General features: G+C 50.4%; 1 protein-coding gene across 8 annotated transcripts in view; it reads left to right on the forward strand.

The window, feature by feature from the left end:
* Agpat3 (1-acylglycerol-3-phosphate O-acyltransferase 3) overlaps nucleotides 1–12,854 on the forward strand; it is a 90,112-nt gene extending 77,258 nt beyond the window's left edge. For all 8 annotated transcript variants that reach the window (XM_028860458.2, XM_037199944.1, XM_037199942.1 and 5 more), the window contains 3 exons: nucleotides 5,444–5,519; nucleotides 8,393–8,591; nucleotides 8,886–12,854. In XM_028860458.2, the coding sequence (XP_028716291.1) occupies nucleotides 5,444–5,519; nucleotides 8,393–8,591; nucleotides 8,886–8,974 (364 nt within the window). In that variant the 3' untranslated portion in view covers nucleotides 8,975–12,854. The remainder of the gene's footprint in view (nucleotides 1–5,443; nucleotides 5,520–8,392; nucleotides 8,592–8,885) is intronic.
* The last annotated feature ends 7,743 nt before the right edge of the window (nucleotides 12,855–20,597 follow it).

Genomic DNA, 20,597 nt, shown 5'->3' on the forward strand with positions numbered 1-20,597 from the left:
CTCAGTGGACACGTGTGCACATCTGTCTGAGGAAAGCTCTCTCCCCAACCCTGCCGGTGTCAGTTGCTCTCCTCTGGGCAGCAGTCACGGTCTGGTGAACTAAGTGCTAACCCCCGATCTCTCACTTTGAACTAGTGACATGGGACCTCCTGCACAGCCCCTGGTGGAGTGACACTGTCACCAGGCGCCTCTGATCTGGCGTGGTAACCTCCAGATAGTGGTTTGGGCGTCCCCGGGAAGTTCTGATTGAGGAAGGCTTTGCCTGCTCTTCAGAGTCCAGGTGATGGCCAGGCCTGTGGGGCCTGCTTGGCCATCTGCCCCAACACAACCACTGTCAGCACCCATTGGAACTGTCTGAGGCACTCGGAGACCTCAGACGGAGGCAGCCTGCCTTCTTGAACACAAAATCAAGGTTAGACAGGGTGGGTGGAGTCATGTTTCAGTGTTGGCCATGGCCGTGGCCAAGGTAATGCTCACCGCTGTGTCTCCTGAGGAAACAATCCACCCACAAAATGGCTTCCATTTGGCGCCTGTGCTTGGTCCGCTAAGTGGACCTGAGCTCACGCTGGTTTTCCAGTTACACTGTGTGGGAGCTTCCAGGAGGGAGGTGGTGAACATAAACAGTAAGCTTGCTGGCTTTTTCCTCCTGGACTTTGTAATGGATGGGTAGCAAGGTTCAGGACCCGTGTCCTATCCTGGGAACTTGCCCTGGGTTAGAGTCGGCAGGTGAGCCTAAGGTCCTCTCCTGTATGTTGCTCATCTTCCAGCAAGGGCCAGCCCACTGTTGACTCCAAGGGACTGTGTGAATTAACCCTGAGTCTTAGGGGGCTTCCATGGCCACGTGTGTTAGCTTCCTATCACTGTAACAAGCACCTGAGACAATTACTTTACAAAGAGGAAACTTGGTTTAGACTCAGGGTTTTGACAGTTTCCGTCCATGATTGAGTCTCTGTTGCTCTGGTAGAGTATGGGGTCAGCACATCATGGCAGGAATACAACCCGTGGTTGAGCATAGCAATCACCTCATCAGTCAATTGGTAGAAGAAGGAGGGCTGTGGTGCTGACCCCTCCAGAGACAGAGGTCTGTGACCTAGAACCTCCCACTGTGCTGACCCTTCCAGGGATGGATGGCCATGACCTAGAACCTCCCACTGTGCTGACCCCTCCAGAGACAGAGGTCTGTGACCTAGAACCTCCCACTGTGCTGACCCCTCCAGAGACAGAGGTCTGTGACCTAGAACCTCCCACTGTGCTGACCCTCCCAGGAATGGATGGTCATGACCTAGAACCTCCCACTGTGCTGACCCTTCCAGGGATGGATGGCCATGACCTAGAACCTCCCATTGTGCTGACCCTTCCAGGGATGGATGGCCATGACCTAGAACCTCTCACTGTGCTGACCTCTCCAGGGATGGATGGCCATGACCTAGAACCTCCCACTATGCTGACCCCTCCAGGGATGGATGGCCATAACCCAGGACCTCCCACTGTGCTGACCCCTCCAGAGATAGCCATGACCCAGGACCTCCCACTGGGCCTCACTTTTTTAAGGTAGGGCCTCCTCGGAGACCAAGCTGCTAATACATGATCTTTGAGAGACGGTAGGGAATAAAACCATAGCACTAGGGTAGAGGACAGTGACTGAGAATCTGTCCCTGTCCAGAAGTAAGCCCCTCAGAGGCCAGTCACGCTTCTGTCCATGGCTTAACTGCCCCAGGTCAGAGCCAGCCTTTGGCAGGATGTCCAGGTCCCCCTCATCCAGCCCCTCTTGCTGCTCAGTCACCCATCAAGCTGAAGTGCCCCACATGGACACCAAGTTGTGATGAGAGAGGCCTCCTCCATCTGCCCTTTCCTCTGTGATATTTCTGTAGATATGTCCAGCTGTGTTCCAGGGGGCATCTTAGAGCTCGCCGAGGCCTGGGCTGCTCCGTGCTCCTGACCAGGGACTTTGCACAGATGCACCCACCCTTCCTACCACGCAGCATGGCCCTGCAGTCACAGCTAAGGGCCTTCCCTCGAAGGTGACAGCACTCTAGGAGCTGTGACAGGGCAAGCCTGCTTGTGCATAGCCTCAAGGGACCTCTGTTCTCTGTGCTGGCCTGCTGGTGTTAGCCTTTGGATGGTGGAGTTACTCGAGGGAAGTTCAGGGTAACTAGAGATCAAGCCCTAGCTGTCAGGAGCCGGAAGCAGGCAGGACCCCACTGCATGTATCTTGTCATCTTTTACTTTATGCTTACTTCTTTCATAATGTATATGATAGTGTGTATGCATGTGTGGCATCACACACACACACACACACACACACACACACACACACACACACACATATATGGGAGAGCTATGAAATAGGTCTGAGCTTTGCAGTCCTCTTGCTGTGGGAGGTGCCCCCTAGCAACACCCCCTGACTGTGACAAATCCTCCCCATACAGCGCATGGATGGAGCCCTTGGAAGACACAGCCTTAAATACTTTGCCCACTCAGACGCTGTTGCTTCTTACCCTGATGTGGCTATGAGCCTGCAATGGTACTTTGGAGTCACATGGTGTGTGGCCTGTGCTCCACCCAGTATGGGGTGTGTGTGCTGAAGTGGAAAGCTCCCTAGGCATAGCCCACACAGCCCCAGGCCCTCAGGCCCTCAGTTTTATACACAGATTTGTCTCAGACTGTGGACATTTCATGTGGCTTTTCTCTCTGGAAAAAAAAAAAACAAAAAACTGTGGGCCACCATGAGGGCCAGCCAGCCAAGCCAGAGCCAAGCTCATCATAGCAGTTTCCCCCCTACTTATAGTTCCATTTACATCCAGGCAAGTGAAGTCTGAAAACAAAGCACCTGTCTTGTGTACCCACCTTGTATCTATCCCTCCTCCATTCATTCGGCAGTCTTCTTGGCGATCACACAGACTCACAGTGTTTGTGTTTAAGTGTCCCCATGTGACTTCTTACTGGCTTCAAAGCACAAGAGTAGTGAGACAAAGGAAGCACTAGAGTGTGAAACACAGTATGCAGAGAGTGCAGATCTCACCTGGGGGACTTAGGATGGGACCCCATGAGGAGGAGGCATTGATCATTCTAGTCCTTGTGTGTCTGTGTGAACACAACCGCTCTGTGCCACCTCCTGGGCATCGTGAAGTACTGCAGTTCCCTGTGGAATGCAGGACCTCCCTGTCTGGTGCCCAGGCTAGCATCAAAGCCACTGTGTTGCTGAGGCTGGCCTGGTGCACCTGATTTTCTTGCTCCATATCCCAAGTTCTGGCATTACAGGCAGGAATGTACTACTGGGGCTAGCTTGCTTTCTTTTTCTTTCTCTTTCTTTCCTTCCTTCCTTCCAATAGTAGTTATTATGTTTTGAGATGGTGTCTCACAATGTAGCCTTGGCTGGCCTAGAACTTGATATGTAGACCAGGCTGACCGTGAACCTATCTCTGCCTCCCAACTGCTGGGATTAAAGGTGTGGGCCACCATGCCCAGATCTGGGTCTTGCTTTTTGTTTTTCAAGATAGAGTTTCTCTGTGTAGCCCTGGCTGTCCTGGAACTCACTCTGTAGACCAGGCTGGCCTCAAACCTGCCTCTGCTCCTGTGAGCTGGAATTAAAGGCGACACCACCACAGCCCAGCTTGGGTCTAGCTTTTTAAAGACGCTTACGGCACAAACACTTATTCTCAGGTGACAGGGTCCTAGCTGGCTGTCCCTACAAGTGGCTCCACATCACTCTCTCGGCATGTAATTTCAGGTCAAGCACAGCAGTTGAGATGCTCCTCTTGGGAGCAGTGATGCTCGACGCCATCTGATGCTTCTAGGAGGAGATGTGCTTTCCACATGTGGCAGCATTCTATCTACCAGACATGCCTGTGAGCCGCAGGGACATGGACACAGCATTCCTGTTTCTTTAGGGTCTCTACTGTAAGAGTGATGAAAAGGTCTTCATAGCACGCCTGTAGTTCGCACGACTGTTATTCTCACAGCAGGGGCTGAGCCATGTGACTGGAAAAGGCTCCACTTGTAGTTGCTAGGTGCCACCTGTTTGTTTACCAACAGATTCCCAGGATAGGACTTCAGACAGCTCAGGGTCCTCATGGAAACATTTATTGTAAGCTGGGATTAAAATTCTCAATGTTGAATACTTTTCCTACCTGGGATGTAATTTTGTGATCCTCTGTGTCTAACAAAAAATTATTGGCACAGAAACCACCCTTACCTCAAAGGGAACAAGAGATTGTTCACTCTAGAGTCAGGTATGAGTGACCATGGCCCCAAACCACATGTACAAGTCTCCCCCAATGCCATTTTCCACTGTAGAAGTAGCTATGTGAGATTTTTACTAGTTACAGAGCAAAGGAAGTTAGGAAGTATTTATCTACTGCATTGGTAGGAGCCACAGGTAGAGCAAGGGGGTCTGCTCAAGTCTTGGAGACTAGCTCATGGCATCTTAGCCTTTGGGTTGGTGGGAGTTGGTGATCTGCTTAGAATACATTGTAAGCTTTTGATAGTTGCCAAGATGTTAGGTCAGGCACAGGGTGGGCAGCGGATGGCTTTCTAAGAGACTGAAAAGAATTGAAGATAATGTGGCTGTACTCCACAACATTTGACCTCTCCATAGTCTCGAGACTTGTAGAGTCTTTAACCCAGGTGCAGCGTCTGTCCGTGTCTGTCTCTGTCTGTCCTCACATCTCTTTGTCTCTCTCCCTCCCTCACTCTCCCTTTCTCCCTCCCTCCCTCCTTTCTGGGCACTTCAGCTCACCTTGTGTTGGTTACTTCTGCATAAACAACCTGAAGAGTTTTTTTTGTTCCTAGTGTCAGAGTTCAGCCCATGATCATCTGGCTCCATTGTTGTGGGGTGGAGGTGAGACTCATATATCATGGGTGGGGAGCATTTGGGCAGAACCGAGCAGCTTACATCATGGTGGCCAGGAAGCGAAGAGAATGAGAGGAGAGGGCCGATATATACCCTTGAGAGGCACACCCCAGCCAGGCCCCACCTTCCATAGTTGCAGGACCTCCCAATAGTTTATGCAAAATTGAACCCATCAGTGGATTCAACAAAGGATCAGGTTGAGCCCCTCTGGAAGCACCCTCCCAGACACGTCCAGAGGTGTGTTTTGCTGTCTCTCAGTCCAGGGAAGGTGACAGTCAAGGTCAAACACCACAGCTACTTGTCTTGATTATCTCCAACAGTGACTGTGTTGGGAAAGACCAACATCACTGTGATCACTGTATGGGGAAGTCGAGGCACTCTCTGCCAGGCAGGTGGCTCATGGTGTCACAGATATAGAGGCATCTTTCAGCCCTCATGTAGGGGGCCCTGGCTGTGCCCAGAAGGTTCCAGTGTGTCAGGTGACTGTCAGGAACTTAGTTTGAAGTCTGCTTGTCTCAGTTGCTCCCTCCCAGCCTTGAGCAGATGTTTTCCACTGGCTCACTTTTATTCTTGGTCTTCCTGATGCAACAGGAGGTTCCCCCTGGAAGACATCCCAGTGGATGAGAACGACGCAGCCCAGTGGCTTCACAAGCTGTACCAGGAGAAGGTAAAGGCTCCTGCTTGCCTGGGTCCCACCTCCAAAGCAGGTGGGGTACTAAGGAGGGTAGGCAGGTCCCACGTGGTTCCCCTTTGGACACCAAACACAAGTGGTCCTCACCTGCATTGGATTCTCCTCTTTTTCTTAAAAGTTGAGAAATTAGCCCTGGAGTGAAGTACGAAGTCTGGCCCAACACTTGGTGTCTTCACTGTACAGAAGCCTTGCACAGGGCCCCACACGTGAAACTGTGTTGATGGCATTTTACCATATTTGTTCCTTTTTATATAAGAGGAAGTTTATGCATGTAGCAGACATTGCCCAGTTTTACAACAATATGCTTATGTCGTGGGTATCCCCCAGATTTACAACAGCATGTTTATGTCATGGGGTCCCACAGCAGATGCCAAGGGGTGCTTCCAAGACCACACATGTCCAGGTCCTACTCCACAGTGCATGCTTACCCTATGCCCATTTCCCGGGGCAATAAGTGTCCACTTCAGCATTGCTGGAACTCAGATGACCAGAAAAGCCCATAGTGAACAAAGTTCTGGCCAGTGCTATGAGCAGCTCCCAAGGAAGTAAGGGAGCTCCAGAGACCAAGGAGGGAAGAGAGTGAGGCCTGAGGGTGAGGGGCCTGTGCTGATGCTACATGTCTTACTAGTGTTTGCTGGTCCCCCCGAAGTCCTGAGTTGTAAGCCTCCAAGGGATCAGATGGTGAGAGGTGACTTTGCACAGGATAGTAAGGTGGTAGCCTGTGGTCCACATGAGGCCCATCCTTCTAGGAAGTCAGCCTAGGGAAGGTTGTCCCCACCTACCTTCTCCGCTGTGCTGAAGAATGTTTCCCTGGTGACTGTCCTGGCCCACCCTCACAGTTCCAGAAGATGGAGCTACTAGAACAGAAAGTGCTACACAGACAGCCCCCTCAGGCTGCCCAAGGAGACCCATGCACAGCTGGAGGGAGGAGACCCCAGAGGCCGACTTCTCAGGGTTTGCACAGTTGGGACCCAGCTGCAGGCCAGCTGCAGGCTACCACAAGATAAAATGGCCAAGGGAAGCCGGGCGGTGGTGGCGCACGCCTTTAACCCCAGCACTCGGGAGGCAGAGCCAGGCGGATCTCTGTGAGTTCGAGGCCAGCCTGGGCTACCAAGTGAGTTCCAGGAAAGGCACAAAGCTACACAGGGAAACCCTGTCTCGAAAAACCAAAAAAAAAAAGAAAAGAAAAGAAAAAAAAAATGGCCAAGGGAGCAAACCCTTGCCAGTGCCCGACAGAACAATCCAAGTCCTCAGAGGAACTTGAGAAGTAGCAGATACTGACAAAAAGGAGCGTGTAAAGATGAAAATGGAAACCAAGAAGACCTGCAAAAGAATGAACAGAACAGGGCAGTGGAAAGGTCTTAGGGCGCGTGGAGAACAAAACCAGCCTGCGAGCAGAGCGATGCTGCGGCCGCGTGCTCGGTGTACAGCGCTCACCTCGTATCAGGTCCCTTCTGCATGCCATCTGCTTTCCTCAAGAGTATTAATAAAGGGGCTGGGGAGATGGCTCGGTGGTTAAGAGCATTGGCTGCTCTTCCAGAGGACCCGGGTTCAATCCCCAGCACCCACATGGCAGCTCACAACTGTCTGACTCCAGTTCCAGGGGATCCGACACCTTCATACAGACATACATGCAGGCAAAACACCAATGCATGATAAATAAATAATAAAAGGAGGAGCCAGGTATAGTAGAGCACACCTTTAATCCCTGCACTCAAGAGACAGAGGTTTGAGGTTCAAGGCCAGTGTTCCAGGATAACTAAGGTTGGACATCCTGAGGCCCTATCTTAAAAAATAATAATAATAAAATAGAAAACTCTGGTCAAGACTGATTAAACAAAGTGATGGAATTAGTATTAACAGGAATAAAACAAGATACAAACAACAAACAGGGAATCAAAATCATATGATCATGGTATGGCTGGCTTTGTGCCCACCTGTTTGGAAACCTGGATAAAGTCTGCCACCTCCTTTACCACGCCTTTATGACAGTTGCCCTACAAAGTAGGTGTCGAAGGTTCTTAGCTCACACAGCGCAGACCATGGACCACAGACTCACAGACCCACACACCCATCATCCTGATGAAAGAGTTTCTTCTGCGGTTCAGAACATCTATCTGTCTGTCTGTCTGTCTGTCAGATCTTCCCCATTCAGTGTAGCATTAGAAGTCTTAGCAGAGCAATTAGGAAAAGGTGTTGAAGGAAGTCCATATTGGAAAGGAGGATAGTCCAACTACACTGTTTATGGACAGCACAGCCTTACATTTAGAAAAACATCAAAACTGTCAAAAATGTTAGAACTGGGAAATTCCCTAAAGTTCCAGGATACAAAACCAGTGTCCAAAAGCCATTTCCACATACCCAAAATGGACTTGCTGAAAGAGAAACCCAAGCAAAACCAAAGAAACCGTGGGAGCTAAGCCAGCATGGGACCCTGAAATCCTCCTGTGGGGGGTTGTCAGGGGAAACTCATTCCAATGCCAAAGGCAGCTGCAGCCAGCATTGCCTCAGTGCTGTCCATGGTGGCCAAATGACAGAATTCACCCCGTCCTACAGTGAAGCCGGGCGGTGGTGGTGCACACCTTTAATCCCAGTACTCAGGAGGCAGAGGCGGGTGGATCTCTGTGAGTTTGAGGCCAGCCTGGGCTACAGAGTGAGTTTCAGGACAGCCAGGGATACACAGAGAAACCCTGTCTCAAAAAACAACAACAGAAAGAGAGGTAGGCAGGCAGGCAGGCAGGCAGGCTTTATTCTGTGGTCCGCGTCTTAGCGGCTTTTATTGCTGAGTTTTTCCTGCATCAGAGTCCCACTTGGCAATCTCAACCTCCTGTTCTCCCCTTCCCTGTCAGGATGCCCTGCAAGAGATGTACAAGCAGAAGGGCCTGTTCCCAGGGGAGCGGATCAAGCCTGCCCGAAGGCCGTGGGCCCTCGTGAACTTCCTGTGCTGGGCCACCATCCTCCTCTCTCCCCTCTTCAGCTTTGTCCTGGGCGTCTTTGCCAGTGGATCCCCGCTCCTCATCCTGACGTTCTTGGGGTTTGTGGGAGCAGGTAAAGAGATGTGCCACTTACATGCTGGGGTCACTGGGCCACCACCATACCCAGGACTGATGGCCCATCCTGGTGGCCCCTGGAGGCAGCACCTTGGGTCAGGGAACTGAGTGCCTCTGGCTCCTGTGTGTGGGACCGTGGAGGTCTGTGTCCTTTAACTCTTGTATGGCTTTCTGTACTGGAGTGGCCACACACTGGGAGGAAAGGATTGGGGGTGGGGGGGTGACAAGACCAGCTAGAGTGCCCTCCTGAGGTTAACCTCTAACCTCTCTCCTCTCTCTCTTGTCCTTAAAGCTTCCTTCGGAGTCCGAAGACTGATAGGAGTAACTGAGATAGAAAAAGGCTCCAGCTACGGCAACCAAGAGCTTAAGAAAAAGGAATAATTAATGCTGTGATTGATTGAACACCCATAACCTGACGCGGTATCCAATTAACTCAATTAAAAACCGAACACACAAGAGCGAGGGAAAGAGACACTTAGAGACTATTTTTCTTATTAACTGGTGACTAATATTAACAAAACTTGAGCCAAGAGCAAAGAACTCAGCTGCCAGGTGAAGATGGTCAGCCAGCACCCAGGGTCCCATCGGCCCTCTGCGGGGACAGAGGCGGGCTTGGGGAAGGTGGTGGGGCCGTAGGGCTCCCCCAGAACTCCGCCTCCAAGAGGCGGCCTTGGCTGCTCTCCCTTCTTAAACTTAGAATGAGGCTTTTGTTTCTTATCGGTTATTTTGGGAACTTAACCTGGCCCCCACCTTGTGCCCTGCACCCCGGAACACTGGCTCTTCATGGGTGCCACTGTCCTCATGGGGGCAGGTCAGCTGGATCCTTGTCCTACAGAGCTCATTTGTCCTGCCCTGCTTGGCACCTCTGCTTCTAGCCTGGGGGGGAGGAAGACTTCTTAGAGATAAGCACACACTGAATGTAGATCTGGCCCCTTTGCCCCTCCCCTGCCCGGGGGCTGAAGACCACCCCTCCATCCTCTGCAGCACCGTTGGCACGGCCTGTCTGGGGGCTGTGTCTAAGCACCTTACGTCTCTTTTTAAAGTGAACGCCCGAGAACTCTGCAGAATGTGGAATCCTTGAGTTCATACAGCACCTCCATCCAGCTCCGTGCTCCCCTCGTCCTCGGTGGCCAGCAGGCTGCAGTCCTGCACAGGGCCCGATGGGAAGACCACCCGGGCCCCACACCTCAGAGCCGTGGGACTCCCCTGGGACACTCTTCAGGAGGTGGTGTCTCCATCAGGGCTCCTTGTTCTCAGTCAGACACCTTTAGTGCTTGTTAGCATTAGAATTTATTTTTCCAAATTCGTCTGTGGCTGGCTCGCAGCTTCTCCCTGTCCTCATCCTCTTCTGCCTCTACCCAGGCAAGTGTCATGGCTGCCGTCCACACCCACTGTTGCCCACTACCACCTCAGTGACATAAGCTGTGCTGGTAGAGAACAGGGGTCCTCTGCCTGCACTTGGTGCCTTGCCAGGGCCCCTTAGGCTGGCCCTGGAGGCACATTTTCCTTCTCACTTAGCACAGGAAGGCCTGCCTGGTTTCTGGGAGACCTAGGTTCTCGGGGAAACACCATCATATACTTTTACCTTCTGTCTGGAACCTTCCACGGGCCCTTTTAGAGTCATTTCATGTTTTCTAACAAGGAAAAACCGGGTATTCTTTCTGGCATACTGCAACCAGAGTTCAAAGTAAAGGCAGAGAAGATTTATAGGGCACACTGGAAGAAGGAGACCTGGAGAAGCCCGAGAGGAGACCGGGGCCTGAGTCTGCACGGCCCCCAGTGCTGGGGACCTGGTGAGGCAGCATGGCCACTTTACAGAAGATGCCCCTGGCCTCTGCGGTCCATGCACAGCAGAGTAGTCATGGACTGCTCCTATCACTCTTGGGCGACAGCAACAATCATGACTGCTTGTAAGGGTGAAGGGTCAAGTCAAGCAAACTGAGACACTGAATCTCTCCCCTCCAGATGAAGGCTTGCCTGCCCTGGCCTCTGCCAACTGTGAGCCATCTTGGGCACTCCCGAGGGCCAGTTCCCTCCCTGATGGGGTTTTCCTTCTGCCTTTCTGTCTGCCTGAGGTCTCAGTCCTCCCCACACTCACTGTCACCTCACAAATCCGAAAGAGACAGGATAAAGGGCCCTGCCGTGCATGCACTTGGCTCCGGATAAAGCAAGCTCAGAGCCTTTACCATTTCACCAATGCCTCTGACTTCCACAGAAGCCCTGAGCCTCTGAGATCAGCTGAGTCTGTGAATGACCCAGGGAGTCCAGGCTGCAGGCCTTGCCCTCCTAGGCCTCCCCCTGCTTATCCAATACAGTGCTTCTGAGAGCAATAAAAACTACACTAGGAATGTGGGTGTGGGTTCTATGTTTTGGCTTTTGGTTTTTTTTTTTTTTTCTTTTTTGGTGGGGTCAGATTTTGCTTTTCATCTGCTTCAGAAGGAAAGGGGGAGGAGAGCCCCTTTGATTTTTTCTATTAAATTAATAAATCTCAAAATAGTGCTTTTCTCTTTTTCCTTCACACCCTACTACTGATAGGCATGGCTGATGTCATGCCCAGATTCAGATTGGAAGTGCTGCTGAAGCAGCTTGCTAGTCTCCAGGGAGCCCGTGCTGGAAGCAGTGGGCTCAGGAGCCAGAGGCATTCTGGAACTGGTGTGGTTGGCGGCCTTGGGAGGAAGGGCCTAGCCTGCCAGACGGGCTCTGCTTCAGGTTCCCCAGCAGAGGGGCCCCCACAAGGTCAGCTCAGACTGGGCCGTGGTCTCCTTACCACTCAGGCTCAAGAGCCAGCCACGATGAAGGCTCCTGCCATCTCCCTGAGAAACCCTTTCACTGTCCAGGTGGTGTCCCACCCCCGGTCCCTGGTCACACCCATGTACCTCATGTAGGGCTCTCTGAAGCTGGCTGAGCTATAGCCTTGGCTGCCATTCTCCTGATAGCCAACGGCGTTTCACGGTACCCACACGGAGCGTCTAGGCACTATGCTGCTGCTCTCTGAGGGCTTTGTGTTAGCATTCTGATTGGTGACCATCCTGTAAGAAGCAGGGTAACAAGCTAGGAAGGCTGAATGAGGTCAGTGTGTGGGCAGTTCAGAGATCAGGGACACTTTCCTCTTGACAAGACCTTTAACCCAGAGAAAGAAGCCACTTGCTATTTGTGGGTGTTTGGTGACTACATCCATGAGTCATGTTTGAGATGCTGTAAGGTCCTGTCCCCGGGAAACAGTCTAATGAGCTCTGAATATGCAGGCTGCTGGATAACATCCTGCAACAATGTAACAATACTTTCTTCTAGAAACAATGCAGGTGTCTTCACAGATGCCTTGACCTTGACTCCCCTCCTTGAGAATCTTTCCTGCCTCTGATCCAGCCATGCCTTTACACCATCAAGAAAAGTCAGAGTTAGACCCAGCAGTGAGTTACATTCATATGCAGTTCAAGAGATGTCAGGAGACCATCCACACCCACCATGACTACTAATTTGTGTCCGGTTCAGGATGAAGAGTAAATGGCTCTTCCTGCATGTTGCCCTGTCTCTGCCTGAGACCTTATAGGACAAGCCAACAGTAGCCTTTCCAGCCCTGATGACTTGCACCTCAATTGTTTGTCCCCCACATACACCCCACCACTAGCTAGATGCATGCGACGCTTGGCGCTAGCCATTTGGTGTGGCTTCTAGCCCTCTGCAGTGTCATGAGGCTCGGGGTTAGAATGGCTCACCTGAGATGCCTGCTGCCTTCTTTCTAGAAACATCTCTGGCCTATAGGCCAGCCCCAAACCAAAGGCACCTGGGCCTGGGTGAGGGCACCTCTGACCTGCCTTAGGCCTTGTCCCAGAGTCTTGCCACGGGGCTGTCAGTTGGGTGCTGACACTCGGGCCCTGAATCACTACATACAGGGGCCAGGATTTGAAACTGCAAGTTCAGGCTTTGGGTGATCTGCTTGGCTGACAGGGTGGACACATGAATCAAAGTTTATCACAGGCATTTGAGATCGGTTAGTTCAGGGGACCGGTGGTATTCTTGCAAACCACTCCAGAAATAAGTCAGTGAGAGCACTCTGGGGAGCCGCTGGAGACATTGTACTGTCTCTTCACAGACCTGTGAAAGTGTGAACTTTGTCTGGACAGGTCACCTGGAGCTTTCTTTTCTCCTTAGCTTTTTGGTTTCTTTCTGTTGCAAAAGAGTTTGGAGAGAAGTGGAACTGTGAATGAGATCCTGAAATGCACTAAATTGTATTCTATTAAACTGGAGTTACTTGATTCAATGAAGAGCTGCACTGCTCTATTTGTATTCATTGTCTCAGAGTAGTAACATTGTGACAATCAAACATGACTTGCCTCACGGCCTGCACCTCCTGGCGTCTGTACCAGCGAGTCCTCTAACTACGGGACCCGGCTCTTTCCGGAAGCCACACAAACCATGGACTCTAATGATGGAGTGCTGTGTGGGTGGGCGGACATCTGAGCTTCTTTTCCTATTCCTGAGAAATTGCCATATCTGACTGTGGGCAGTCTCAAAGGGATGCTTCGTCTACAGGGTGCAACTGTGTTATATGGATGTTTCCTTTTGTATACTTCTTTTTACAAGTTTGCTATTCATAAGCTTTCTGTGGTAAGGATGGAGGTCTGTGCTCTAGGAAGAGGTCCATGTCGGGGAGCTGACTTTAAGCTTTCCAGGCCTGGATCTACAGGCCGGCTGTGTTGACTGCCATGCAAAGCTCTCTGTCCACAGCACGTGGAAGGTCACCCAGGCAGTGTGGCACTTCCGCTTGGTGGTACTTTCTAGGCAAAATGCATAGGTGTCATACTTGTTTATTACAAACGCTGTTGTGAACGAGGGATAAAATGTCCATAATATACGAGAAAGTGACTCTCTGCCTCTTTTTCTTTCTTTCTGATCTGCATAGATTTCCAAGAGGGAGCAACCTCCAGATATTTCCTGTCCCTTGGGGCCACCCTCCTCCAATCCCTTGTTCTCTGCCATTTCTCTGAGGCCCTTCAGCTGACAGCACTGTCTGTCCCAGGGCCCCGGGGCCCCGGGATCTCCACTCTGGGAAGCAGAGAGAGGGAATTCAACTAGCTTGTGAAATGCTGAGGGACCCAAGGCCACACATTGGGTTTTAAAAGCTATTGAGGAGGCCAGAGAGATGGCTCAGCAGTTAAGAGCTTTTGCTGTTCTTCCAGAGGACCCAGGCTCGATGCCCAGAACCCACATGGCAGCTCACAACCATCTGTAACTTCCAGGGAACCCAGGGCCTTCTTCTGGCCTCCTTGGGGACCAAGAATACACATGTTACATACATGCAGACAAAACATTCATACACATAAAATTCTTTTTTAAAAATCAAAAGCTGCTGCAGATGAATGGCTTTCCAAGTCAGCAGGCCCACGTCCTGAGCTACTTTGGTAAAAACCGCTTTCATTCTGTGGCGATAATGAAGAGACCCCCTCTCCATTAAAAGGGAAATTGGCTGGGGCTGTAGCTCAGCTGGTGAAGTGTTGCTTAGCATTTGCGGAGCCCTGAGTTCCCCAGCACCACACACGCCAGGCATGGCGTTCCACACCGATCATCGTAGCACCTGGGAGGCTGAGACAGAAGAGATAAGGAGTGCAGGGCGGGTGTAAGCGACGTGGGACCCCATCTCAGAACACCAAAGGCAAGGAAGGGGGTGGGGCAAAGACCTTGTCAGAACAAACCAAAAGCCGCTCCAGTTCTCTGTTGTCTGTCTCCCAAAAAAACCTGCACTGAAAGGATTGTGATGTCCTGCTTGCGGGAACGGCCTGGGACATGTGTCTTTCTGCTGTGGGTTATGTCCTTCCAAGGCGGCTTCAGTACGGTGGCTCTAGCTCAGCCTCCCTCAGGAACTCTGGAAAGCCCCACAGACACATTGCCACAAGCATGCAGGGATCATCCACGCACATACAGCACACACAAGTGCACACCTCAAAACGAGAGAATCCGGTCCGCCGCATGAGAAAACCCTGTCGGGAAGCAGGCTTTGGAAACCATCCTGTGAACTCCTCCAAGAGCAGCAGCTCAAGCACTAGACAGATGTCCACAGCGACAGCAGGGTCTGTGAGGAGAGCAGCTGGTCTCAGAACCGTTCTTCCAGGCAAAGACCCCAGAGAGGAAGTCCAGATATTCAGGGACATTTCTGAGGTAGCCATGATGTTGCTCGGCCTTGGCTCTGCTGGGAGATAAGAGCTTTCCTTTGCTTAATCAAAGGCCAGGCCCTTCTCTCTCTGTCTCTCTCTCTGTCTCTCTCTCTCTGTCTCTCTCTCTCTGTCTCTCTTTCTCTCTCTCTCTCTCTCTCTCTCTCTCTCTCTCTCTCTCACACACACACACACACACACACACACACACACACACACACACACACACCATTCACACCTTTCAGCCTTTCCTGGGTCAGTGTTGCTATTAGGCTTCTGATGTGATTTCCACACAGACGTTTTAAAATGGGTCACTTTCTCCTAGCAGAGTCCCATGTGGCTGTAATTTAGTGGTCAGATCTACCTGTCCACTAGGCTAGCTCAAGCCAGTGGGTGTCCTCTGGCATATACAAATGAGATCGTATCCTGTTGGGCACCCATTGCTAGAGTCCAGCTGGAAGACAGGGTCAAATGCTCCGTGTATGGCCCAGAGCACACAGCCAGTGCAGCAGAGGCAAGGGGTGAGGACCTGAGTTCAATCCCCAAGACCCACATGATGGAAGGAGGGAATTGACTCCTACAAATTGTCCTTTGACCTCTACACATACACATGTTCATCAACCAATCAATCAATGTGAAAAAAAAATCAAATCTGACAGTCACACAGTTGAGCTATATGTCATTATTTTACCAGTTCTGCTGCAGGTGATGTCTCCATGTGGGAGCCATGGTGAGTTACTTTTCAGTGATTGCTGAAACCACTGACCCTTCACTTGGACCCAACAGGTGACAGACAATGGACTGCATTGTCAGAGTACTAAAAATTACTGTAATGCCACCACATTCTGAGCACATGTCCCACGGAGAGTCATGAACTCAGAGTCTTCTCCTCCATTTGCCTGTCCCATCCTCAGACCTCCTGCTTCTTTGCCCCATAGATCCTTCAAACCCTACCTCAGGGAGTTGGATCTGAGACTTGCATTTCCTGTCTTCTTCAGCTTGGGTGCCTCTCAAATAAATGTTCTCTGTTGGAAGATTCCGCAGTTACCGTGACTGGCACACAGATTAGGGGCGAACTAGCCATGGCTCAAGCGCACTGTGATGGAGCAAGGTGGCGTTGGCTTGCCCTTCTCTGGTCACTGTCCAGGCTGCCATGGTTTCACTCCTGGGGCCCGCTTTCTGGATGATTCAAAGGGTTCCTTCTCCCCCCCACGCTGTCTGCTGTTTCCGATGGCTCATGCATACTCTGTAACTTGGATGCACTAATTTTGCTCCAACACATGTGTGTAAAAGCCACACACATAGCTTGGTTTCCCTCTTTACATAGTCTTTTGAGACATGTATTTCATTTTAATGATGTTGATTTTATTTATTCTTCCCTTTTCTTTGCTTTTCAAAAATTATTTGGTTTTCTTTATTATCACTGGGCGGGTGTGATGTGTGTGAGTGTGGGTCACGTGTGTGCCATGGCACATGTTGGAGGTCAGAGGACAACCTTTGGGAGTTGGTATCTCCTTCCACCTCGTTGACTCTGGGTCTCTCCTACTGCTTCTGCCATTCTGCCTACTTCAGATTAACTGTGAGCTTCAAGAGTGCCTGGACTACAGATGTGGGCCGCTGCATCTGGCTTTTCGGCATTGAGGTAGGTGCTTAGACTGGACCCAAGGCCTTGTGTATGCCAAGCTGGTGCTTTACCACTGAGCAGCACCCCCAGTCCCTCACAGATGGACTCAGGCCTGTGCTCTACCAGTGGGCCACACTTCCAGCCCTCTTCCTTTATGATTTTGTATTGTTTTAGGATTACTTAGATCTTGCTATCATCATAAAATTGTTCTAGTTTTTCCTCTGTGGGTGTCCATGTGTGTGCGGGTGTTACATGCATACACGTATCAATGCTAGAGGCCAACATCAGCTGACTTAGCCAGGGCCATCTCAGTTTGGAAATCCCCTGCATTTTAGTTGGTCTGCCTGTCCCTGACTCCGCAGCACCCTTCATTTTTAAAAATGGAAGTTCTGGGGATCTAACTCAGGTCCTTGTAAAAGTAGGCACTTAACGGTGGAGCCACCTCCCCAGCCAACCCCATACTTGGTTTTGGGTTTGATCTTAATGCTTCCACCCAAGGTTCCTTCTTTGTGAACAAACCAGTTCTGAAGTTCCTATGGGGACAACTCAATTTTAGGTTTTCAGAAAATGTTCCTATTTTGCTCTGGTTTTAAAAGGATTCTGTAGCTGTGTGAATAACCATAGCCTATTATTACTTCCTCTCAATTTTTTTTACAGAATTATTTTACATTTATGAGTACCTTGCCTGTATGTATGTGCCCTATGAGTATACAGTGCCCACTGAGGCCAGAAGAGGGCGTCAGATCTCTGGAACTGGAGTTCCAAATAGTGTCAGCTGCCAACTGGCTGCTAATCACACCCAGGTCCTCTGGAAGAGCAGCCAGTGCTCTTAACTGCTGGACCATCTCTCCAGCCCCTCTTTTGATTTTTAAGACATTCTCTGCCTTCTGCCCTTCTGGCTAAGAAATCCAAAGAAAGTATTTCATTTCTCAGTTGGTGATCTGTCCTCAATTGCTGGCTGATGTTTCTCCTAGGGATGAAACAGAGTCTGCAAGTGGGTTTCTGGGGCTGATGGGAAAAATCCATCCTCTGTCCTGGTGACTGAGCACATCTGCTTGCTGTACCCTGCGGTGTAGGCTTGGGGGCCTTGGCTGGCCCTCTTCTGGGCCCTCTACTTCAGCTGATGTGGGAGTCAGCAATAGACCCGTGTTTTCTGTGGTTATGACTCCTTTGCCCAATGTAAACTGGGGATCCTGTGTTAGGAAGTCTGGCACCAAGTGGCCCTTAAGTTGTAGCGCTAGGGTGAGCAGCATGGCTCTGTGGGTAAAGATGTCTGCAACCCAAACTAATGACCTGAGTTCCATCCATGGGGCCCACATAGTGGAAGGAAACAATCAATTATCTCTGACTACACACACATGCTCTTGATCATGTACACACACGCATGTGCACACACACACACACACACACACACACATGCACACACACACACATGCACACTGTTGCACAACCCCATGCCCCCAAATAAATTTAAAATGTAACAAAAACCATTTTTAATGGTGATGCTACCAGAGGCCTGAGGCTGGAGTCTATGTACACTCTGGTAACGGAAGTCACCACCTTGCTGGTGTTCATGGGGTCTCTGGGGACCGGTATGCCACTGTGGAGGACTGAAGCCCCCGAGGGAGAAGCCCATGTTCACTGGGGCTCTCAGCATCTCTTCTTTTCCTGGTTAGTTTTATTGTGGACTTAACCTGGTCTCAAATCACCCGAGAAGAGGGGAATGCAATTAAAGAATTGTTTCAATCAGGCTGGCCTATGGCTGTGTCTGTGAGCGGTTGTCCTGATTGATGATTGATGTGAGCTGCACCATGCCTAGGCAGGCAGGCCTGGCTTTATAAGAAAGCTAGTTGAAGCCATGCATAATGGCTCACACCTTTAATCCCAGCACTCACTCGGGAGGCAGAGACAGGTGGATCTCTGTGAGTTCGAGGCCAGCCTGGTCTACAGAGTGAGTTCCAGGACAGCCAAGGCTACACAGAGAAATCCTGTCTCAAACAAACAAAAAAGCAAGGAAGGAAGCAAACTAGTTGAGCACGAGCCAGTTAGTGATCTGGAAAGCAGGGTTGCTCCCAGTTTGTGCTTCAGTTCCTTCCCTGAATTCCTTCAATGATGGACTGTGACCTGAAAGCGTAAGGTGAGGAGACCCCTCCCTCCTGCATTTGGTCCCAGCATTTCATCACAGCAACAGAAAAACAAATTAGAACATTCATCTGCTGCAGGTAAGCCAGCAAGCAGGACACTCCGGAGCAGCTCTGAGAGGAGGCTGTTGGGCCCATGCTCACTTCCTCCCAACATTATGGGATGGCAGATCTGTCAGTGGAGACCCCCACACTCTGGTGTCCCCAGCAGACACCGAGAGGACATAAGGATTCTTAGACACTTAGTCTGTCTCAGACAGGTCCACTGTCCCACAGACCACTCGATTTTCATCTTGCTTCCTATGTCTCGGCCCCCTAACCCCAGCAAGCCGAGCCGGGATCACACTGCTGAAGCCATTTAATGTGAATGTCACAGTGCTTCTTCTAGTGAGGACTTCTAAGGATATTGATTTTCGGGGCCACCCCTGAAATAGACTATGGAGTGGCAACTGTTTCCAGAGGGGTCACTGGAGTCAAATGCACGCTGTGATGGTTGTGGCTTGGGCGTGGGGATCAGGCTCCTGGATCTTCCTGTGTTTTTGAATTCCCAGGCACCTACCCGACCCAAGTGGTCCTGATGCCAGCTCTAGAGACCCTCCCCCACTCCAACCTAAGTCATGGCTGCCTGGGACCATTGTCACAAAAATAAGAAACATTTTGTTATCAGAACCAAGTTCATCTTTGGATAACCCAGAGATCCTGTTAGAGCCACAGGAAGTTGGGGGAGGGCAGAAGTCAACCTCAGCTGCTGTGGATATCGCTCTATATAAATAAAATACTGGCCAGTGACCAGGCAGGAAGTATAGGCAGGACAAGGAGAGAGGAGAATTGAGGGAACAGGAAGAAGGAGGGGGAGACACTGCCAGCCACCGCCAGGACAAGCAACATGTAAGACGCCAGTAAGCCACAAGCGATGTGGCAAGGTATAGATTTATAGAAATGGGTTAATTTAAGATATAAGAACAGTTAGCAAGAAGCCTGCCACGGCCATACAGTTTATAAGTAATATAAGCATCTGAGTGATTATTTTATACGTGGGTTGTGGGACTGCGGGGCTTGGGGAACCTGGAGAGAAGCCCTCCAACAACAGCCAGCAGTCATTCCTCACCATCCATCCTTCTATTTATTTGTCTCCACAGCCCCCGTCCCAAGCCCAGCACTGGGACTATAGGAACACGTCACTATTTCCCACCTTGGACACGTATCCAGAGGATCACACTCAGGTCCTCATGCTTGCATGACAGGTACTTTTCCACTGGGCCGTCTCCCTGTAGTTGGCCCACCAACCAGCTCCCAAAAAAAGACACAGAGACTTATCACTAATTATGAATGCTCGGCCTTAGCTTGTCCCACTGGCTCTTTTAACTTAATTTAACCTGTTTCTATTCATCTATGTTTTGCCTTGAGGCTTTTTACCTTTCTTTCATTCCGTATGTCCTACTTTTCTGCTTCTTCCATGTCTGTCTCTCTGGCCCCTGGCATCTCCCTGTCATCTCTTTTTCTTTCTTCCTTCTTCCTCAAGCCTAAATTCCTCCTCCTCCTCCTCCAACTTACTCTCTCTGCCTGGAAGTTCCACCTTTACCTCCTCCCTTATTATAGGCCATTCTGCTTTTTATTAGACCAATCAGGTGCCTTAGGCAGTCAAGGTAAAACAGCAACACATCTTTACATAGTTAAACAAATGCAACACACCTTTGCATAGTTAAGCAAATACAACACACCTTTGCATAGCTAAACAAATGCAACACACCTTTGCATAGTTAAACAAATGCAACACACCTTTACATAGTTAAACAAATGCAACACACCTTTACATAGTTAAACAAATGCAACACACCTTTGCATAGCTAAACAAATATTCTGCAACATCTCCCCCCAGCCTTTCCATGTACTTCCAGAAGTGCAAAATTATGAGTGACAAGCAGTGGGATTAGTTCAGTCAGGACTTAAGGTTGAAATCTTTGCTGGTTTGTTCATGCCAACTTGGCACAAGCTAGGGTCATCTGGGAAGAGGGAACCTGAATTGAGAAAATGCCTCCATCAGATGGCCTATAGACAAGCCTATGGGATATTTTCTTGATTAATAATTG

This window comes from Peromyscus leucopus, chromosome 16_21 (genome assembly GCF_004664715.2).
Source record: "Peromyscus leucopus breed LL Stock chromosome 16_21, UCI_PerLeu_2.1, whole genome shotgun sequence".
In the NCBI taxonomy this organism is placed as follows: Eukaryota; Metazoa; Chordata; class Mammalia; order Rodentia; family Cricetidae; genus Peromyscus; species Peromyscus leucopus.